The sequence below is a fragment of the Corvus kubaryi genome, unplaced genomic scaffold (assembly GCF_017639235.1).
Source record: "Corvus kubaryi isolate FWS band 111438036 unplaced genomic scaffold, C.kubaryi_AGA036_p1.0 split3-73, whole genome shotgun sequence".
NCBI lineage: Eukaryota > Metazoa > Chordata > Aves > Passeriformes > Corvidae > Corvus > Corvus kubaryi.
In genome coordinates, this window is record NW_024582091.1 from 34,587,972 (window position 1) to 34,607,683 (window position 19,712).

A 19,712-nucleotide genomic window follows, 5' to 3' on the forward strand; every position below is an offset into this window, starting at 1 on the left:
ATAACTACATACTTTTCTTACCAAAACTTTGTAAATGGCCAGGTTATCAGGTAGAACTCAAAAATAGTATTTCTTCCCAGTAATAACTAAAGATTCAAATAATATAAAACTGTGAAACAATTTTAAAACCACTCCATTTGTAATACAATATTCCATTCAGTAAGCTCTCAGGGGAAGAGAAGTGGAATCATTCAGTGTTTTTACTCTTCTCAGCCAAAAAAATTCACTTGACACTGAGTGTGTAAAATGGTGATAATTACTTCTCCTCCCATGCAGCAAAGGTCAAAATTGTTTCAAGCTGCTGACGGACAACAAACCTCCAACTTGTCCAGTTTGTCTAAGCTAGAGCTTTGCTTAAGACCATGACACAATTTCATGTTTTATCAAAACATGTTTAATATACTACTAAGTTTGGCCCAAAAGCGCAGTGAGTTCAAACACAGTGTTTCCTCCTAATATCTCTAAGCCAAAAAGAATTGCCCATAGCAATGTATACTGATAGACCAAACACAAATAACCCCAAGGACTTATTTTTGAGTTCACGTGTAGTACATACAATATTAAAACGCTGACCACCACAGCTTAACATCAGACGCAATATTTTTGTTTTGCTCCCGTAAGAGTTACCTATGAGCAAGAACCCAGCTGGATTGGTCTGATCCTTCTCTAAATCATGAACGTGGCTTCACATGACTTCTCTATTCCGACACCTTGTTGTGAAATTTTTCATCCTCTCCCCCCCTTTAAAAACACACTTACTGTCCAGAGAAGTTTTTGGTACTGAATCATAAAGCGCATGACATTTGCTGTCCCAGCTGCCATAACAAACTCGCTTTGTTCAATAGTCTTTGAGCCAAACCCATGAAACGTGAAAAGGTTTGGGGCCATCACCATCGCAACATTCTTTAACGTCATCTTATTTTTGTCTCGGTGATCAATTACCCTTTGGAGGAATTCAAGCAGTACCTGAAATAAGAGCAGAACGTACAGCTCAACTCTGCATGTGAAAAGTGAAGCATGTGCAGAGTTGAAAATGATCATATGAGTGAAACATGATGTCGTATATTTTTTGGAAAAAGCTCTTAATTCCTAATAAAACCACATAAAAAGCAATCAATAATAGAAGTGTGAATACATCTATTCAGAGAATAGTAATGCAAGTTTTTTCCTTCAAGTAATGAAGTAAAACAATCTTGTTGGTTTTTTGGTTATATTTTGGTTATATTTTCAAAAGCATTCACGTGACTTTGAGGCCCTGCACAGAAAGATTTTTTTCAAAACCTTTGTTATGCAGGTGTATAAGTAGCATCCCACAGATGCTTGTGAGGACATTACTGTTGGCATTTGTTAAATTGAAAGAGAACACAATAGTGCCAGCTGTCATGGTTATGGGAACATGGAGTGGCTAATTCTGTAAGGTAAGCAATTCACAAGTAAAACACTGCATTGTGAACGACAGGTAGCCAGTTAGAAACCGGCAATTTTCAATTAATTCAGTTCCAGGTATTTGCAGCTCAACTCAGGAGCCTTCTTGACTGCCTCCACACAATAAACGAACTCAAAAACAAAGTCTTGTTTGAACAATAAGACCTAGTAGGATTTTTGGCCTGTAATAGATGATGTTCTGCATCCTACACAAATCCTGCATTCATTCTTGATTGTAACAGTTTTAACAGTAAGCATATTCTGGAAAAAACATTAATAGCTTTGCTACAAGAGGACAAGCACAAATTGGAAGGATCCATGTAACACGTTACAAATAGCAACAGGAAGTATAAATTTCTAGTTTATTGGGAGTAGAAACAAACAGCACAGAGAAAAGTGAGGAATAAAAATGAAGAGCTAAACCCACTTCATAAAAGAAAACTCATATCCATTGTATTCTAACACTATTTACTTTTTGCACTGGAAATAATGGCTGCTGCTGCAAAAAAAGGGAGCAAAACTTCTAAGATAAAAGGTTTCTCACTGGGAGATTACTATTGCAATCTCCTGGAAAAATTTCAAGTCACATTCTTAAAAGTAATTTGGGAGGAATTAGTGCCCTAAGTTTCTTTTTTTTCTCTTCCAAATTATGTGAAATATGGGGGGAAAAAAAGGAATCACTAGTTTCAGCATTAACTTTGAACTGAAAAAAAAAAGAAAGTTAAAAAAACAACAGCATTCATTACAGTGGATTCACAGAAACAGAAAATCACAGAAAATCCTTATTCAGGAAAATAGTATTAACAATTCTAACCTTCAGGGTGTCTCTGTTTGCTTCAGGTAGAAGGATAACCAAAAGATTCAAAGCTTGCAGTTGCTGTTTCCTTGTTGGGAGATCTGCCAGTAAAGCACAGGGACCTCAGTATTTTGAAATTGTTATTTGTACTCTTCAAAAAGCATGATTTCTAAGTTGAAACCTCTTGCAAAACACTGAATGCATACACATGGCTAATTATCATAGTATGACAAAGGACTGGCAGATCCTGGTTTTCTGATACTCATTTCCAAATGTTCTTTTAGGATTCAGTTGGTGTGTGACTCAGCAGTCTCCTGGCAATGTCTTCTAGATGCCTTGTGATTTCTTCTTTATTTTGCAATGCTACAAGAAGGAATAGCTAATGGTTCTTCCCTTCCTGAGCCTGTGCCCCAACATAAGAAAGGGTATATTCAACACTACTTTCACAGTTTCTCTGGTTGCCTTCACAGTTGCACGATCTCCCAAGTCACCCACACAGAATGAATACCACATGTCACTGAGTAAGGCAGGTCTCCAGTGACATAACCAACAGCAGCTGCAACGGCAAGCCAACAGGGATAAAACCAAGAGCAGAGAAGCTTAACAGGCATCTACAGCAGAGTGCGCTGTACCAAACGAGGCAAGTTATAATTAAAGTAACGTTGGTTCTGCCTTTTACCAATTGCTCAGAGGTGCATCATTCATCCAAGCCGCACCACGAGCGCATCCCTACACTCCTCCACGTCCTAGAAGAGCTCCTACATTCTGGCAGTGCAGAAAGCCCCAACTCTCTCACATTTGTCACTTCTGATAAACTTCCTCCTGGCATGCTTTAGAGGACATGCTCTGGCAAGTCTTCTCAGAAGGTTCCTAATGAAACAGGCCATACATAAAACAAGCAAGGAAGGAGGTACCTGCACAACATAGTTTTATCACACTATTTCAGAATTCAATAGGGCTATTCTCATGCTGGGAATCCTGCTGAGATTCCAAGTGAATTGCTATTTCAAATACATTTCATCCAAATCAACTCGGGAGACATCACCAAATAAAAATAAAACTTAATTGATGAAATAAAAAAAAAAACCACCTTGATGACTACTTTCTACCATACTAAAAATTAAAGATGTGAACAAATGTGTGGCAAATTGCATAGCCATTTAAAACATCAAGTAGTGAGAGCAGTGTATCTACCTGCTTTAGAAAGACAGACATTAAAAGTAAGCCTTAAATTCAAAACACCGTATGTCACAACGTTCAAAAAGCTATGAGAATCAAATCTTTTCCTAGGAAAGTAAGCAAAACTACAATTTCAAAACAATTAAAATCATTACTTAAATCAGGAGTTTCTGTCTGCTCACCTAAGTAACAACTGAATTTTAGTTGCTTACATTACTTAAATTAACAAATTAAATTGTTCAAATTACGTTGTTTAAATATTTAATTCTAACCCCACTACTTAGTCACAGTATAATAAAAAACATTGATTACTGTCACAGAGATGGTCCTTTTTCTCTACCACCTAATCTTACTACACGCAACCAACAAAACAGATAATTAAACAATGGGAGGCTATGAAGTGCTATGTCTGTTTGGAAGCAAATCCATTGGTTCAATATAGAAAGTGGTTTTGATCCTGCCACCTGAGTATTTCTGGGTCAGTAAAACCACGTAAGCCTTCAGACAGCTCAGGAGCACAAGCAGAAACCCTCCTGGCTCCGATCACTATCCAGTAAATGGAACAACCCCGTGGAGCTGTTTGCTGCCAGCACCATCTGAAAGTGTTCTGGCCAGTTTTAACTTGACACTCAGTATTGCAAAATCAACAACACTGTGCAGCAGGCCAAAGCACCAGCCCCCTACTCCAGCCAACCAGCCAACCTAATGGCATTGAAAGGCAGCTCACAGCTGGGAGACTTGACATAGCCTGCCCTTTTAAAGAATATTTGTCAGTCTGCCTGTCCATGGGAACTCTCTGATCCCGAGTTTAGCTCCGTTGGTTGGAGCATGGTGCTAACAACGCCAAGGTTGGTGGTTTGATCCCCATATGGACCATTCAAAAAGTTGACTTGATGATCCTTGTGGGTTCCTTCCAAACCAGAATATTCTGAGATTCTGAGAAAGCCCCTCTTAGAAAGGAGCCATTGCTCTGCCTGCAGACAAGGGGAATAGAACTTGCAGTCCTGTGTTGACTGGGGAGTTAAGGTATGTGGGATCTCACTCCAGATTAATTACCACGAAGCTCTTCCAATTACAGCTGGTAAGTTTGCTGTCTTGGTGACCAGTTGGCAAGGAGGACATTTTCACAAGAACTTGCTGATCTCAAGGGACCACAGATGATCAGCAGTTCTGACTATTCTGCTCTAACTTCTCTTATAAACACATAGAAGACCCTAAACAGTATAAATTGTCATTTGTTGTATTTCCTGAAGAACTGCTTATCTTTGTTGTGGTTTTCTTTTGAAGCAAACACTATTTATAAACTGAATACTGTCATATATATTTTCCATATAACCCTTGTATACCTCCTAACTACTATCAGAAACATTAGGAAGTGAAAATGTATAGTGAATAGTATGTGTAAGCTATTAAAATAGTTGTTACATGGAAGATGCTATTTGTACATTAGCAAAATTACGCCCATCTCTTCTCAGAAGAACTCATACTGTTGTTATTCAATTTGTTTCTCAGCTAAGAGGCACTTCTCTGCACAGGTAGCAATTCTTTCAGCAGAGACAGAAAGGACACTACTCACTCTGCACATCTTGGAAAGCTTTGAGATATTCTACAGTGAGGAGTGGCTGAGGCAGTTCGCGGATGAAGAGTTTTAAAAGACTTGCTGCATCATGTTGCTTTACATTTTCCCAGTTGAAAGTCCCTTCATAAAATTTTGCTTCCAGTTCTTGGCAAAGGCCCTGAAAGGCAATGGATACAGAGAGCACCGGTAATACTTGGCTGCTGGAAGTCACACATTATACACACAGCAATACTTTCCACACTTTGAAAGGGGGGGAAGGATATCTAAAATATCACTTAACTCCAGCTGCTGCTCATCTTTTGCTACAAAAAAGATAAATTTAGGATCACAAGTACTTCAAGCAAGCATACAATAATAGGCAGCAGTCAAACCATATGGGAAGAAATCCCATAGGCCTGAGTCAGGGCCATATGGAATATACAATAAGAAACAGATATCATACTCAAGCACATAAGGGTCACGACTTCCCCTTTGCTCAAATATTAAGACTTGCCTGATATACAGAGCAATTCTGAAACTGTCACCCAAGGGTGTTGCTGTAATGCATACATGGCCATTTTCATAAACAAATAAGGCAATTGTGTGTGTTGACACACAGCTTCTTATCAAAATATACACTAAGGTGAGGCTGGTTCTCTTTTTAAAACACAGGGAATGATTTGTGTAACTGAATAGCTGAATGTCTTGCCATCTACAGGGAATTCCATGTTGCTGGGCACATGCGGCTTTGCCTAGCATTGGGTGTCAAACATGCCCTGTGTGGAAGTGGACTGTCCAGCAAATCATGAGGTTATGCAGCAGAGTAAAGAGCTCTGAAAGTCTCAGTGGAAGGTCATAACTCTGGGGTTGGGAAAGGGCAGGATGCTGTTGGCAGCAGACATTACCATATCCCTGCCCTGCTCCCATGGCAGTGCTACTACTGAGCTTTCACAGATGCACAAATGAGAATGCACTGCAAAGACCAAATCCTTCTTAGTCTACTGCTAAGCATCAGTCCTGATCTCACACCCACTTCATTTATTTCCTAGTCTGGCAGAGTGAGAAGAAACCTCAGTATAGGGCCAGGGGCCCTGAGGCACCTCTCACAGGTCCCTCCCTTCTTCTAGCTCAGTTATTCTGGACAGAAAAGGAGGACAGAGACACTGGCTTGTTTTGTAAAGTATATGCTGTGGAAAAACATGGCTGTAATTATTTATCTGGACAAGAAGGGCACATTAAAGAGAGGATATTAGATACATTTGTAAGTTACCCTTCTCATTAAATTTAACTTTGTCTAAATGGAAAATGGATCTATTTCCAAAGAAAATGCGGACACTTAGTTTGATATAAAAGTTGGGTGTTCACAACTGTGCTCCAGAGAGATATTCTGTCTCCACTGACTGTACTGGAGGTTCAAAGGTGCAATGGTCATAACTCAGATGTCTAAAGTCAAGTGGGTATGATTTCCTGATCATCAAAAATAGCAAGCTTTAGAAACAAAGATGAAAATTCTCCCTCTGAGGCTCATCAGCTTCTCCATCCACATTCAGACCAAATCACTGCAGCAAATGCAGTATTAAACATATAGATACAATTTTTTTATATGAGAGGCAAAGGCAGAAATTTCAACTATGTGTCCTACTGCTCCAATGCTTACATTTTAAAGTAAATGTATGTGACTACGGGGTATATCCAATGCACTTTTAATAATAACTCTAAAATCAATAGAATATGATAGCAAAGTATTTTTCTGTGTCTTTCTATAAAACTGTATAATGAGGAAAATACTGGTTTTTCCCTGTTTAAGAAAATTAAGCAAAAACTCCAGTCATTTAGTATGATAAATTTCTTGCTTCTTAAAATTTTTTCTATTTAAATAAGTAAAAGGACATATTTGCAAACAAAACTGTTGCTTAATTTAAAGAAGTAGTTCCTGCAAATAGACAGGTTAAAAATAAATGAAAGCCGAATAGTGAATGATCCACTGCCTGGGAAATCTTATTAAGGTAATAAAATCAAAGAACAAACAAATAAACAAAATCACTAAGAAATCACTCCAGTTTGCAAAGTGTGAAGTGGAAATTAAAGAACGGAGGAAAACTGAAAAAAAAATTAGTATCTTAGTTACTGGTAAATAAACAAACCCAATTTCCATAATACTCCCTTCTTTAGTTGTTTCTAATGAACCAGCAGCTGGACCAAGTTCTACACAACAGAGGCTGGCAGACGTCTTTGGACAGCTGAATCCACTTAAATGGTTCTTTCTGTTTAGAATTTAAAGCCAGTTCAGACCGTCTTTTTAACACATTGAGTCTTGGCATGAATCATACTGTGCATTTAGCTCCCTGCATTAAGGCAAATACTGGGGAAGAGTCTGCATGTAATTGGCACTCACCCTGCGAAGTGTTGGTGTGCACAGACGTGCCTAACAAGATTGAGCTCAGTGAGCCGAGCAGTTATATTGCTGTTCATAAAAATAAATGTGAGAGGTTCTTCAGAGCATGCTGCCTGCCTTGCCCTGTAACACAGGTTAAGTCTAGCTATTAAAAAAGGCTCACAACGCCAAGAGAAATGCTTCCTCCTGGGGTGGAAAGACTGTGTATGAACTGTTCAGATGATTAAGCTGGTTCAGGGAAAAAGCAAAAGGCTGGAAAGCTCATGCCAAGAATTAATGAGATTTTGGCACAACTGAATTTGAAATGTAGATTTGACTCTCCTTCAAACTTGAACTCCAGTCTTCCCCCCAAAACTACACTGGGTGAAACCATCATTTCTCTGGATAATACAATTCAGTTTTCTTTGTAAAGAGATTTTGCTTTCTGTTTTTGAAGATTTTCATAACAACAGGATGCTAAAATATATTTGTATGACAAAATAAAATCAGCAACCACAGATATTTTGGGCATGTTAATAACCTGTGCAATGTTTTACCTTTACTCTTGTCGCAACTCCTGGTATTCTAAGAAGTCCTTCTGTTTCCAGAGTTGTCTCTTCTATCTGGGCAATCAGCTGTCAAACACAAACAAAATTGGCACGAACAAAGATTCCAATTAAAAATTACTGGCAGACAGTTCTGATATATTGGAGCCTTTATGCTTGTATCTCTCTCTGTGCATATGCATCTGTGCACACAGATATGTAACAAGCAGAGGCTCAAACACAGTTTGCAAATGGATTACAGTTGTTGTAGAAGAAAGCTTTAATGTGGTTCTTACCCTTTTTTATGAATACTATTAAAGGAGAGTTTGTCTAGTTTATTAAAAAAGAAAACTGTATGCTTTTTACCTCCTTCGAGCCTCTTCTGAAGACCGAAGAATTCTTTTCAAAAATTACTGTGGCTTCAAAATTATATCCCAATTACTACCCTTGTTAAAATTTCCAAATCAAAATAATTAAGGTAACATTCTCATAAATATCTAGGACTTTACTAGAGGAGAACTAAGAACTTCCAGGCTTTAAAGAAGTTCCTGATTTGCAAATTCTCACATTCTCCTAACAAACTCAAAAGTTTGCAACCCTTCACAAATTTGCAGAAATTCCATAAAAATACTTAAAACCCATATAATAATTTTTTTTCTCTAAACAATATGCCTAGAAGTATTCACTGAAGGATGGATTTAAGAGTATTCAAAAGAGATCTGTAAACGTCAAAAGCTGATGACATAATTTTAGCACAAATGGTTCCCACAATGTTTAACTAGGGCAGTGCCTTTGTTACATGCCTTCCTGCACCAGCTCTTGATTAAGAAAAATTATGCAACACAGTTGTGTTTTTTCCAGTTACAGAAATTAATGGGAGTTTACCTACCACTGTATTTATGTAACAGATAAATGCCATAAAAAAGATTGGACAGAAAACCCCACAAAGTCAGAAAACAGCACCTGAAGTGTCACCTTAGTGCATTTTCCATGGTTAAAAAAGAAAAAAAAAAGTGTTAACTGGCTCCATCCAGTCACCCTGTACCTGGCTTACACCAGATCAGTGGCTGCCACTCACATCTGCTGGGCACAAAGATGCTGTGGGCAGTGTGTGACCTGCCATCAGCACCACTTCTGGGGAAGGCAAGGTCCGGTGGCATGACTGGCAGCCACGACTCCTTCACAAACGCTCACTCACAAGTGACCGCTTGGCACACAGCAAGAGGTGGCCACCAGCCACCACCAACCTTCTGCTGTGGGAAATCCCCTCTTCATCTCTATCAGGGCTGCTCTGCATGGCCTTCTTTGCAGGCCAGAGACCGGAATTACTGCCAGCAGAAACTTCTGATGAAGATACATGAGTATTACCATCAGATTTTCTAGTTGGAAAAGCCCTGACTAAATTATGTCACTATTTTTAATTTAAATTCCGTAATGGAATAAAAACTAGGTGTATTTTTATTTAATTAAGCAGCCTTCCTGTTAACTTGCTTTTGTTTCGTTTCAGTGATAAAAAAGGTACATTTAAAAAAGCAGAATGAACAAAATTGCTCTCTTGCACTTTATATAAATCCCCTATTCCTGTGAAGCACACACTGCAGAGAACAGGCAGAAGAAATGGGAAACTTTTTATTTTCATATTCTCATTTGAAGTAAAACTGTATTCCAAATGATGCCTGCACCTTGCAAAACAAATCACATCAATAAGCTATTAATGTTTATGTAGAACTTTCGATGTTGCTAGGATAGCAGAGTGATCAATCACTGTTTGCAATTTGATTTCTCAGTTTATAGATAGCATCTTTTCCAGGAATGTGTTTTTATGATTCTGAGGAAGTAATTTCTGGCATGAATGACACAGAAGTAGTTTTCAGACCATGATGCAAAACTACTTTGAGATTTCTGTTTCTCAAAAAATAACAAGCACATTCACAAATAGACTGAAATGGTGATGACAGAGCACTGAGTTTCTGTCAGTTTTAGGACAGGTCCATATACAGTAGTTTATTTTCTTCTCAAGAAATGAGACATACTATGCGTGGGCAGTAAATCCAGGGTCTCCATCATCTTTCCAATTATCTCCCCCATTACCATGACATGATATGGGCCAAAGCATACCCCTGTGTACTAAAGCAACAAGTCTTCTGGAAAACCACCTGACTAGTGAGTTTATTTCTTTAATTCAAAATATGTCTGATACGATGCAAAGTATCACATTTACTGAATTAGCAAGTAAAGTTGCAAGTAAAAGTTACAATAACTTGGGTGGATTAGTGTACTATACTGAAAACTGCAACAGGAAGCAAATAAATCCAGGACAAAATGTTATGTACTTGTCATTTGCACGTATGTAAAAACTTGACTTCTTCATGCCTATGTACCTTTTGAAAAATCAGTGGGATCTTGGTTCCTGGGACCTTCTTCTGATCCTGTTCCAGTAGAAGTGACAATGGGACACCAAACAAGCCAGAGTCTGAAGAATAAAGCAAAAGAAACTGAGATCCACATCTTTTCCAGTACATGTGATACTGGAATAAACCCACATTTCTGAAGCAGTAAGTCTATTTGATGCATTCAGAGCTATTGACCTTTTGTTTAAAGTGTTTTAATGTCTTTGTCAATCAAGCTGTTACACAAAACACTCTGGCTAAAAGGATTTATCATCTCTTTCTCAGAAGTCTTCTGTTTTGACTTCAAATTGCCATCCACATATTCTGCAGCACAGTAAAACAAACTGCATAAATGTACCATCTGTGTAGTTCTGGTTTGCAGAATGGGTGTAATGATGACCCTGCTATGCAGATCTTCATCACTCAATGCAAGTTATTATAGTGAAGATGGAAATGGTATGGGTAAAATATGCAGAATTTGGTCACTAAAATGAGACAAATACAATTATCACCCAGAGTTACTCTGAACAGTGCTCTCTTTGAAGGTTTGGAAAAACAGCTTTTAAATGCCTGTGCTGTTGAATTATGTAACAATGGCAGAACACAAGATAACCAACTCAAACCAAAAGGTTCATTTTTAAAAAAAGCAAAAGTACAGTTAATTCTTGGTTAGAAAATAACTTTTACAATAGGGCTAAGGCAATTAATTTTTTTTTTAAAGGAATTCTGTTGCAGTTAATTTAGCCCTAATGAAAAACCAACCTTAGTCTTCTTGTAAATGGGACTTTCATGTGTTATGGCCCAGCTGAATAGAAGTGAATGGCCATTTAAAGAAAGCTATGCTAGTGATGACTAACCCAAAGTTTGCTGACACAGAACTTCTCTGTCAGGAGTACTGATAATTGCTGTATGTGCAATTTTTCTGGAACAGCATATAACAATACATGTAGTTAAAAACTGCTGCTTGGTATGATGCCATGCCAATACTGAACACAGAACAGATGAAATTACTAAAAAAACAACTGTCAGCCCTTGAGGAAATATGATATACATCAAAGAAAGATCAATTTCAGTACCAAACCAGAAGCTCTTGTATCTCTGTCAGCATAAAAAGTCTACCTGTAAAATACAAGGGACTCATACATACAGGCAATATCCATACCCCATAGCGTTATTACCTTGAAGTTCTTGTCAATAATAAAAGTTTCCATCGAAATGTAGTTGGAAAAAAACAAACTCCAGGAGGTCAATAAAAAGGCAGGGCTGGGCACAGCACAGCATTCTCCAGAAGAATGATGTTTTCATCATCTTCACATACTCAAGCACAAAGGGCAAAGTGAATAGACCCACCACTGTATGAATCAATTGGCCAAAGAACACTTCAGGGGTGAAGAGGTAAAGGTCAGACAGAGCAACAAGGCACCGAAGGCAGTACATTGCAAAAGCAGATTAGCTTGGCAGAAAAGGTGATGTCATTGTCCATTTCCTACACATTGCCATGAGTCTAGACTATCTTTTTTACCTTTTAAAAAAGTTTTTAATCAATTCACGTTTTATGAATGACTGCTATTCAGATAATAATGCTGAGAGTGCAAGTCAATTAACAATTAATTTTGTAAGAAGAAGCAGTTAAAACTAAGACCCAAAATACAAGAGAAGAAAATGCTTTGTTTATTAGTGACAGCACAAATACTTCTGCAAGAAGAAAATGCATTCAAGCAATCAAGGTCTTGTTGATGTTTTTGTGTATGCCTTTTGCATTAAAAAAACTGTTCACTCTTACTGTAAAGTGAAGAGCATATTTTGAAGAATCTAATGTACCTTGCTGTGTATCTCTCTATGCTCTCTGTTGCTTTCAATTATTTAAAGTGAGCTACTGCACTGTCACATTCACTGAACCTTGACAACAGAGTTTGGCCAAAGCAGGCTTGTGATTAACTGGTAACACATTTCAAGCTCTTGTAAAGCATTTAGCAGAAGCCAAAAATACAAAAACCAAACAAAGCACTGAAAACCTCCAGCATCATGAAATTGGTTTCCATGTTTTCTATGCTCCCAAGAAAAGCACTGTGATTACACATATGCACCAATGGCTTGCAGAGGAAAGTGACGTGTTGCAGCTGCCTCTGCCTCCTCTGCAACAGCTTACATCTTCTACTTTATATGATGCCATTCAGCATAACAACTGCATTATAGCCTAAGTAAATACTGGATGGGCAAGGCCTATATGACACAGGAAAGTTTGTGCCAGACAGAATAGAAAACAGGTGACAAAGGCTCCCAGCATCTCCCACCTACAGCAACAAAAGCACACAAGTCAGGTAGACTCACCTGAATGACATAATTATTTCGGCTGAAATAGACCTTTGAGATCATCAAGTCCAATTGTGAAAGTAGACCACACCTACCTTCAGGAATACCCACAAAGAGCACATGCACATGCTCTTTGGGAATAAATCAGCACAGACAAACTTCTGTGGAGCAATTCTTGCTGCACAGCATGCTACTAAGATAGTTACCCTCCACTCTTTAGTTTATCTGCTCAGTTACTGTCTTGAGTTTTAACTACAGAAAAAGAGCTGGAGACATAACATCACTGAACTTGTTTAAAGCATGCCTTGAGTAAGGTGTAAAAATTAAATGTTGCTCAGGGCCTACGTTACTGTTTATATATTAAATATAAATTTTCTGCTGAAAAATCATAAAGAACCGGCTACATTTGTTTTGTTGGATTAAACAGATGCAATTGGTTCAGAATACAAAACACCAACTTACCTTTGGTTTTGATTTTTACAGCTTTCTGCTGCTTGAATTCTGTCCCGAGTATGTCATAGAGAGCAGTTAATTCAATCAGTGCTAAAGAATAGACTTTCTTCATGTCCTGAGGGGCTAGGTCACCAATCTTTGTGGTACCTGTTTTGTCCTTCGGCAGTCTGAAATTCTAAAAGCAGAGATTTGCAGCAGGGTGAATAATCCAAGTCATGACAAATTACTTATCTCAAAGGCTGGGCTTCCTTCAGGGTACAACCTTTCAACACGAAGCCTGCTGTTACTGACTAAATCATGGGAGAATCCCCCAAACAGGTTAAAAAGCAGATGATCTTAAAATGACAGCAAGATTTAGGTTCTCAGTGACTTCTGGAGGTCATCTAATTCAATTGCTGCTCAAAGCAAGGCTAAATTCAAAGTTTGATTGGGTTGTTTGTTGTTGCTGTTCAAATGAATTTTGAAAATTCCCAATAACCCCTGTGGGAACCTGCTTCAGTGTGGAATGCTCTCATGGAGACTTTCTTTACTTTGCAGAACAAAATTTCCCCATTAGTCACTTGTGTCCATTAACTCTTGTTCTTTTACTTGGCATCTCCAAGAAGAGTCTGGATTTGTCCTGCTTGCAATCATCTACTCGTCCTTCCACCTTCTGCATCCTTTTCCAGTTTACAGTGGTGGAAATGGCTATCCAAGAACAATCCTAAGCATGTACAATTGGGACAGAAATCCCTTTGTACTTGGGCACACAAAATAAAATATTTGGCTGCCATATAAATAATAATAAAGGGGTTCTCTTCTTAGGGAAGGGGGATACTTAATCATGGCTCCTTTCTACTGCACTAGATACTCAGAGGCTGCAGAAATCAATATAAGGAATTTAGTTGAAAGGGTGAGGGAGAGGGACTTCCCAACTCATTGAGCTTTCTAACTCCATCTCTCACCAGCAGGCTTTTAAGCATGCATGACTCAAAGCAGGAAGGTTGACAAGACTTTCTTCCACTTGGAAAGACATATTATACTCATGAATTATTTTCTTACCCTGTACAAACCCAGCAATAGCAGAGATGAATTGCTGGTTATGGTACATGACTACAAGGGCACATACCAAAACATAAACATAATTTACAAATGGTAGATACGTAGCCAGTTCCCCACCTTGAGCTTTCATTGACTTGCACAAACATGTCTGTTTAAAAATAGCTGCTGATGATGAAGGTGCAACCAATAAATTGTAGATTTAAATAGGTAACTCCCTTCCTTTTCCTATCATTTTGCAGCTCCTTTTGTAACTGAATAAGAAATCTCATAGCCATGTCTTTGAGCAATCCTTCACAAGACTAGCCAGAAGTAGAGCTAATGTATGTATTATGCATATATATATGCATATATACAGAAGTTAGAGCATAGCTTTTATCTCCTTGTTATACGCTGCATTAGAGAAACATGACTCAAACACTTCAGAATCCATCTCTAAATATCCATTAATGTCTGGTTTATAATGTTTAAACTAGGATACATGGGGTAATTACTGCTTGAAGAACTGCACATGTCCTTATCTAAATTAAGTGTTTGAAGAACTGGGAAACATTACTTCAGAAACTGTGTTTACTCAGACATGTTTGCATACAGTGTTAGGAAAAAAAAAAGACAATTTTCACACCAGTCATTAGTTTACACGTAGTAGTATTTATACGTAGCTGCATGTTCATGAACTGTTAGGCAGAGAGAGATCCTCAAAGAGATTTCTGAGGATTGACATCAAAATCCCTTGGACTATTTTCTTTTGTATTTACATGGATTCATTCAGAAAGAGCCTTTTTTATTAAGTGCTGGAAAGAAAAACTGAGTTCAAATTAGTCCTTAATTTCCTGCCATTTGACTCCAGACCTCTAACTTCTACAGACAATTCTTTCTTCATTCTCATCCTTCACCTACCTGCACTGGACAGCTGCAAAAGGTTTCTACAGGCATCCACCAACCTTTTTCGTATTACAATAGAGCTTTTTATTAGAGGTAAAGCATCTCACCTCAGATAACAAAAAGGGGCTGTAAACAAATGAAGCAAGGACACAGCTTATGTACAACTACCACTAAGCCACTATTCCAGCTTAATATTGGCAGTTCATCATTGCTTACATATAGAGTGCATTTTGCCAGACAGACAAGTACATAAATAGGCATAAAAGTAGTTATTTTCATGTTATTGAGCATACTATTTCCAAAAATAGTTACCTTAAGAAGCTCTATCTCTACAAAGCTGAATTTGGCAATGTTCTTCTAACTCTAATTCACTCAGCATCTGATAAATGTCACCCAAACAGTACCTCTAGATAAAAAAAAAAAGATAAATAAATAAGAAACACCTACCGGGAGAAGAGTGTCACCCCCTCCACCTCTGTACATTTTGCCTACTGAGCTGTCTTTAAGATTAGCTGCCTGTTCTGCAAATGATATCTCCAAATTGATGTCAGTGTCTGAAGGTGGCATGTCTTCAAGCAGGTTCTTCTGCTCATCTGTTCCAAGACTGAACTTCGGACCTGAAAACACCATAAAAAAAAGCTAAAAATCAACAGCAGCACAATCAAGCACCACTCAGTGCATGAGAGTAAGTTTTAAACCAAGTAGAAGTTGATTCCGTGCAAGCAATGGACTTTCTGGTTTCAAAGTCATTGTTCCTGTGGTTTTTATGTCAGTTGAAAATTCAGCTATTGGCAACAGTTCAGCTTTTGTAGGTCTTCTTCAATAATTTTGTCAAGACATGGGGTTTTCTCTCCTATTTATCTATTATGAAAAGATAGAGCAATCCACCTCAAACAAACAGCAGACTCCCAGAATCCTGCAGAGCCAAAGAGCTTTGGCATCAGAAGTTTCTTGCCATCAAACACTTTCCAGCTTCAAAGACATTTGAAGACAAAGTAACATTCTGCAAACAAATCAGCAAACTTTTCTGCTGTTAAGATTTCAAAAGCAATAGAGAATGTGTCCTCTATGAAAGAACTAACATCTGGGAATAACAGGGAGTACACATATCATATCTTTGTTCCATCATTCCTGTTCTCACCTCAGTCTGAGAAGTCTAGATTCCTCAAAACTCTTTGGGCATGTTTCCATGATACAGGGAAGGACTAAGTACACAACAATGGCCTAACTTCTCTTTCTTTGTTCCTTAAAGAAATCAAACACTAGACAAATTTAGAACACTTTTTGTTAAAGGACTAAAGAAGCAAAAAAGGGAGAAGCAGTTCTGCCTTTAGTAAGTTTCCCAATTTCACAGTAGATCAACCACTGCTTTTAGTCTGAAGTTAAAATATATTGTGAAAGAAGCTATAGGAAAATTATATTGTAAAAAACACTACTTAATACAAAGCATCAAAGTCTAAGAAAGTTTTCAGTCTCTCCACCATCCCTCTCATAATGTGTATCCAAAAGGATACATCAAGGACTAGGTTCCTTTTAGAAGACATCACAGAATCACAGAAGGTTTTCAGGTACTGCAAAAGAGTAAAGTCACAGAATAAATTAGTTTAGAAAAGACCTTTGAGTCCAACCTATGACCAAAAACCACCATGTCAACTATACCATGGCACTAAGTGCCATGTCCAGTCTTTCCTTAAACACCTCCAGGGACTTCACAACCTCCCTGTGCAGTCCACTCCAATATCTAATCAGCCTTTCTGTGAAGAACTTCTCCTTAATGTCCAACCTAAATCTCTCCCGGTGCAGCTTGAGGCTGTGTCCCCTTGTCCTGTTGCTGGTAGCCTGGGAGAAAAGACTAACCCCCACCTGGCTACACCCTCCTTTCAGGCAGTTGTAAAGACAGATAAGATTCCTGAGCCTCCTTTTCTCCAGGCTAAACAACCCCAGCTCCCTCAGCCACTCCTCGTAAGACTTACTCTGTAGACCCTTCACCAGATTTATTACCCTGCTCTGGACATGCTCCAGCCCCTCAATGTCCTTTCTGAATTGAGGGGCTCAGAACTGGACACAGAACTCGATATGTAGCCTCTCCAGTGCTGAGTACAGAAGAAGAATCACTTCCCTAAGTCCTGGAACCATGATTCTGCCACTGGCTCCAACTCACATGAGACCGCAGCCTGTTCAAAACTAATATACCACAAGTGCAGGAAAAGTGGATGCAAATGGACATGAGTTGAGAAGGAGAAACACGAGAAGTGAATATGTTTTGGTGTAAGAATGTTGTATAATACAATAAACTAATTTTTTTACAGTGCTGTGGGAAATTTTTGTATTCCTGGAATAACTACCCTATGACAAGACGGAAAAAAGTTCCCAGAAAATAGTTACAGGTACAGCAAAAGCTGATTCTGAAGCAGGGGAAAGCCCGCAGATAGGCTGATTAAGAGGAGGAGTCAGGGAAGTGCTGCTCTACACCAACAGTATCAGGTCTGTAAAAGAACTGAGCTGAAAGCATGCAATCCAAACAACGTATGAAGCAAGAAGTTTAAAAAAAATTACAGCAACTCAACATTTTTTCTAAATTATATCTGTATCTTATTGAAAGACACAAAACTATTCTCTGACATTCTTTAGAGTGAGTCCTGAAAATAACCTCAGTCAGCCAGGGCCAAACTCAGGGGACTTGATAGACACGCAAATGGCTGAAGCCACCACAGCCACTTTCTGGTTAGGCACAGTGCTTTACACAGCCACTCCCACGTCAAAGTACTTACCTAAGCTGAGACACTTTCAGAGAGAGGAGGTGGATTTGAGTTAATAATTTGACTCTACTTACAACCAAGCAATGCTGTGAGAAGTAGAACAGAACATTTTCCAATTCTGCCGGTTGAGTGTGTTACTCATCCCTTGTTTTTTCCAGAGTGGCTTCTGCTTACTTTCCACAGATCCCAAAATGCCTAGGGCATATGCTAAAGATTAAGCTGATCTTGAAAGGAGAGCTGCTCCTTTTGGTAAAGAGATATCTGAGTCCTCAGTAAGCAAACATATCCAAGGTCAAATTCATCCCTGACTCTGATCCTTGGCCTCCCTGTGCATACATCCCTATATATCATGTAAACTGTTTAATGCATCCGAACTGAATGAAAACACTTTCCCGTCCCCCCAAAACTTTTGTCATGCTAATGTGGCCTATACCTGACCTACATACTCCCTACCAGTCTAGGAGGGATCTGATGTTAACAAACAAAAAAGCAGTAGCTCCTGTTTCAGTCCTCTGGTCATACGAAGGTGTCATGTAAAGCAGATGTCTCGGTAATGCTCTGCACATTTTAAAGATCTGGAAATGCTGCCGTTGTGGGGAGTTTCTTCCTGGTTGTAAAGCCTTGCTCCCATTGTTGTACATTCCTGAACTAGGCAGCAGCTGTAAGAGGAAGTAGCCTTGGTGTTCTGCCAACCTGCCCACCACATGCAATATTTAATGAGAGAAATGTAAGTGTGATACAGAAAAATGTAAATATTGTCTATGAGGATGTGAAAACCATATTTTACATGAGTTCTGTACCCTTCCCTTAGTTCACAGAGCTATTTAAAGATTACTTAAAATGATGGGGTTTTTTCAGGAATAAAACAAGGAAACATTGCAAGTGTCAATCGTGCTATGTCCTAGCCTTGCTAGGGAATCTCGAGTATACACCAATGAAGCTAAGCTGACAGATCTTAATTTACAATTGAAAAGGTAGAATGATTTTTTCTTTGACTGACAAAGCACTTCTCAAAAATGCTAATTCATAGGTGGTTATAAATTGAAAATAAAAGCTTCATAATCATTTCACTGACACTGTTACTTTGGCTATAGGGTCCTCATTTATAATGTAAAATAATAAGCAAAACCAAACTCTTTAATTAAAAACCACCAGATTTCAGTTTTTTCCCCTATCAATAAGCAAATATTACTGCTCTTTAGCCTCATATTACACATGGTACACACAATTCCTTCATCCACTCTCTAGATAGTTATGCTTTGGAGCTGTCCTTATACAGAGATTTTATCTATTATTCTTCCCCTGTAGCTAATCCTATGTTCAGAGAAACAACTGTGTCACAGTGAACTGAATTTTACTAGTCCCCTATTTAAGCTAGTACGTATTTAGCCTTTCATCTTTTATTATTTCCATTTTATTTCTTGAGAGGTCTCAACCAATAGTTATTTACTCTTTTTCACAGGATTCCAAAGAAAATTACTTCTTTTCTTTTGTATCTATTGAACATATTGCCAGCTTTGCAGGCCTTTAGTGAGTGTCACGGATTGTTAAAACAATAACGCCTTTTGAGAGCTTAATACATGATTCTGAATTTTCTTTTTGTTTCCTGTAGACACACTCCGTACCTACATGAAACAAAGGGACTTCTTATCTGTGAGTTCACATATATCGTTTAGTCAAGAAACAAGGTGGAGTTCACACAGCCCAGGTGTGCTCTAAGGGCCAACCACTAACATCTTCAGCCTGGCAAAAGCACTTGGGAATGCAGCATTCAAATAGCCCATTAGGAACAGACTCATCACCTTTGGAGTATGGCCAAGAAGTTTTTTACCATAACAATTCTAAGATGTCTCAATTTAAGCTTTTTTTAATAATGTCCGAGATTATGCTCATATTTTTTCAGGTAAAACTGGGACAACTTGTGTGTCAAAGAGGGTTTCCATTTTAAAATAGTGTCCTTGGATTTGGACTTCATAAATATTTAGTACCTCTGAAAT

The 19,712-nt window shown here is 38.3% G+C and overlaps 1 protein-coding gene across 3 annotated transcripts in view; it reads right to left on the reverse strand.

Annotated features, from left to right (window-relative positions):
• The window catches only part of ARHGAP18 (Rho GTPase activating protein 18), a 95,654-nt gene that overhangs the window by 12,075 nt on the left and 63,867 nt on the right, over positions 1-19,712 (reverse strand). For all 3 annotated transcript variants that reach the window (XM_042016578.1, XM_042016577.1, XM_042016579.1), the window contains exons 5-11: positions 15,404-15,573; positions 13,043-13,208; positions 10,259-10,350; positions 7,890-7,967; positions 4,977-5,136; positions 2,240-2,322; positions 760-966 (exon numbers count right to left, since the gene is read on the reverse strand). In XM_042016578.1, coding sequence (XP_041872512.1) covers positions 760-966; positions 2,240-2,322; positions 4,977-5,136; positions 7,890-7,967; positions 10,259-10,350; positions 13,043-13,208; positions 15,404-15,573 — 956 coding nt within the window. The remainder of the gene's footprint in view (positions 1-759; positions 967-2,239; positions 2,323-4,976; positions 5,137-7,889; positions 7,968-10,258; positions 10,351-13,042; positions 13,209-15,403; positions 15,574-19,712) is intronic.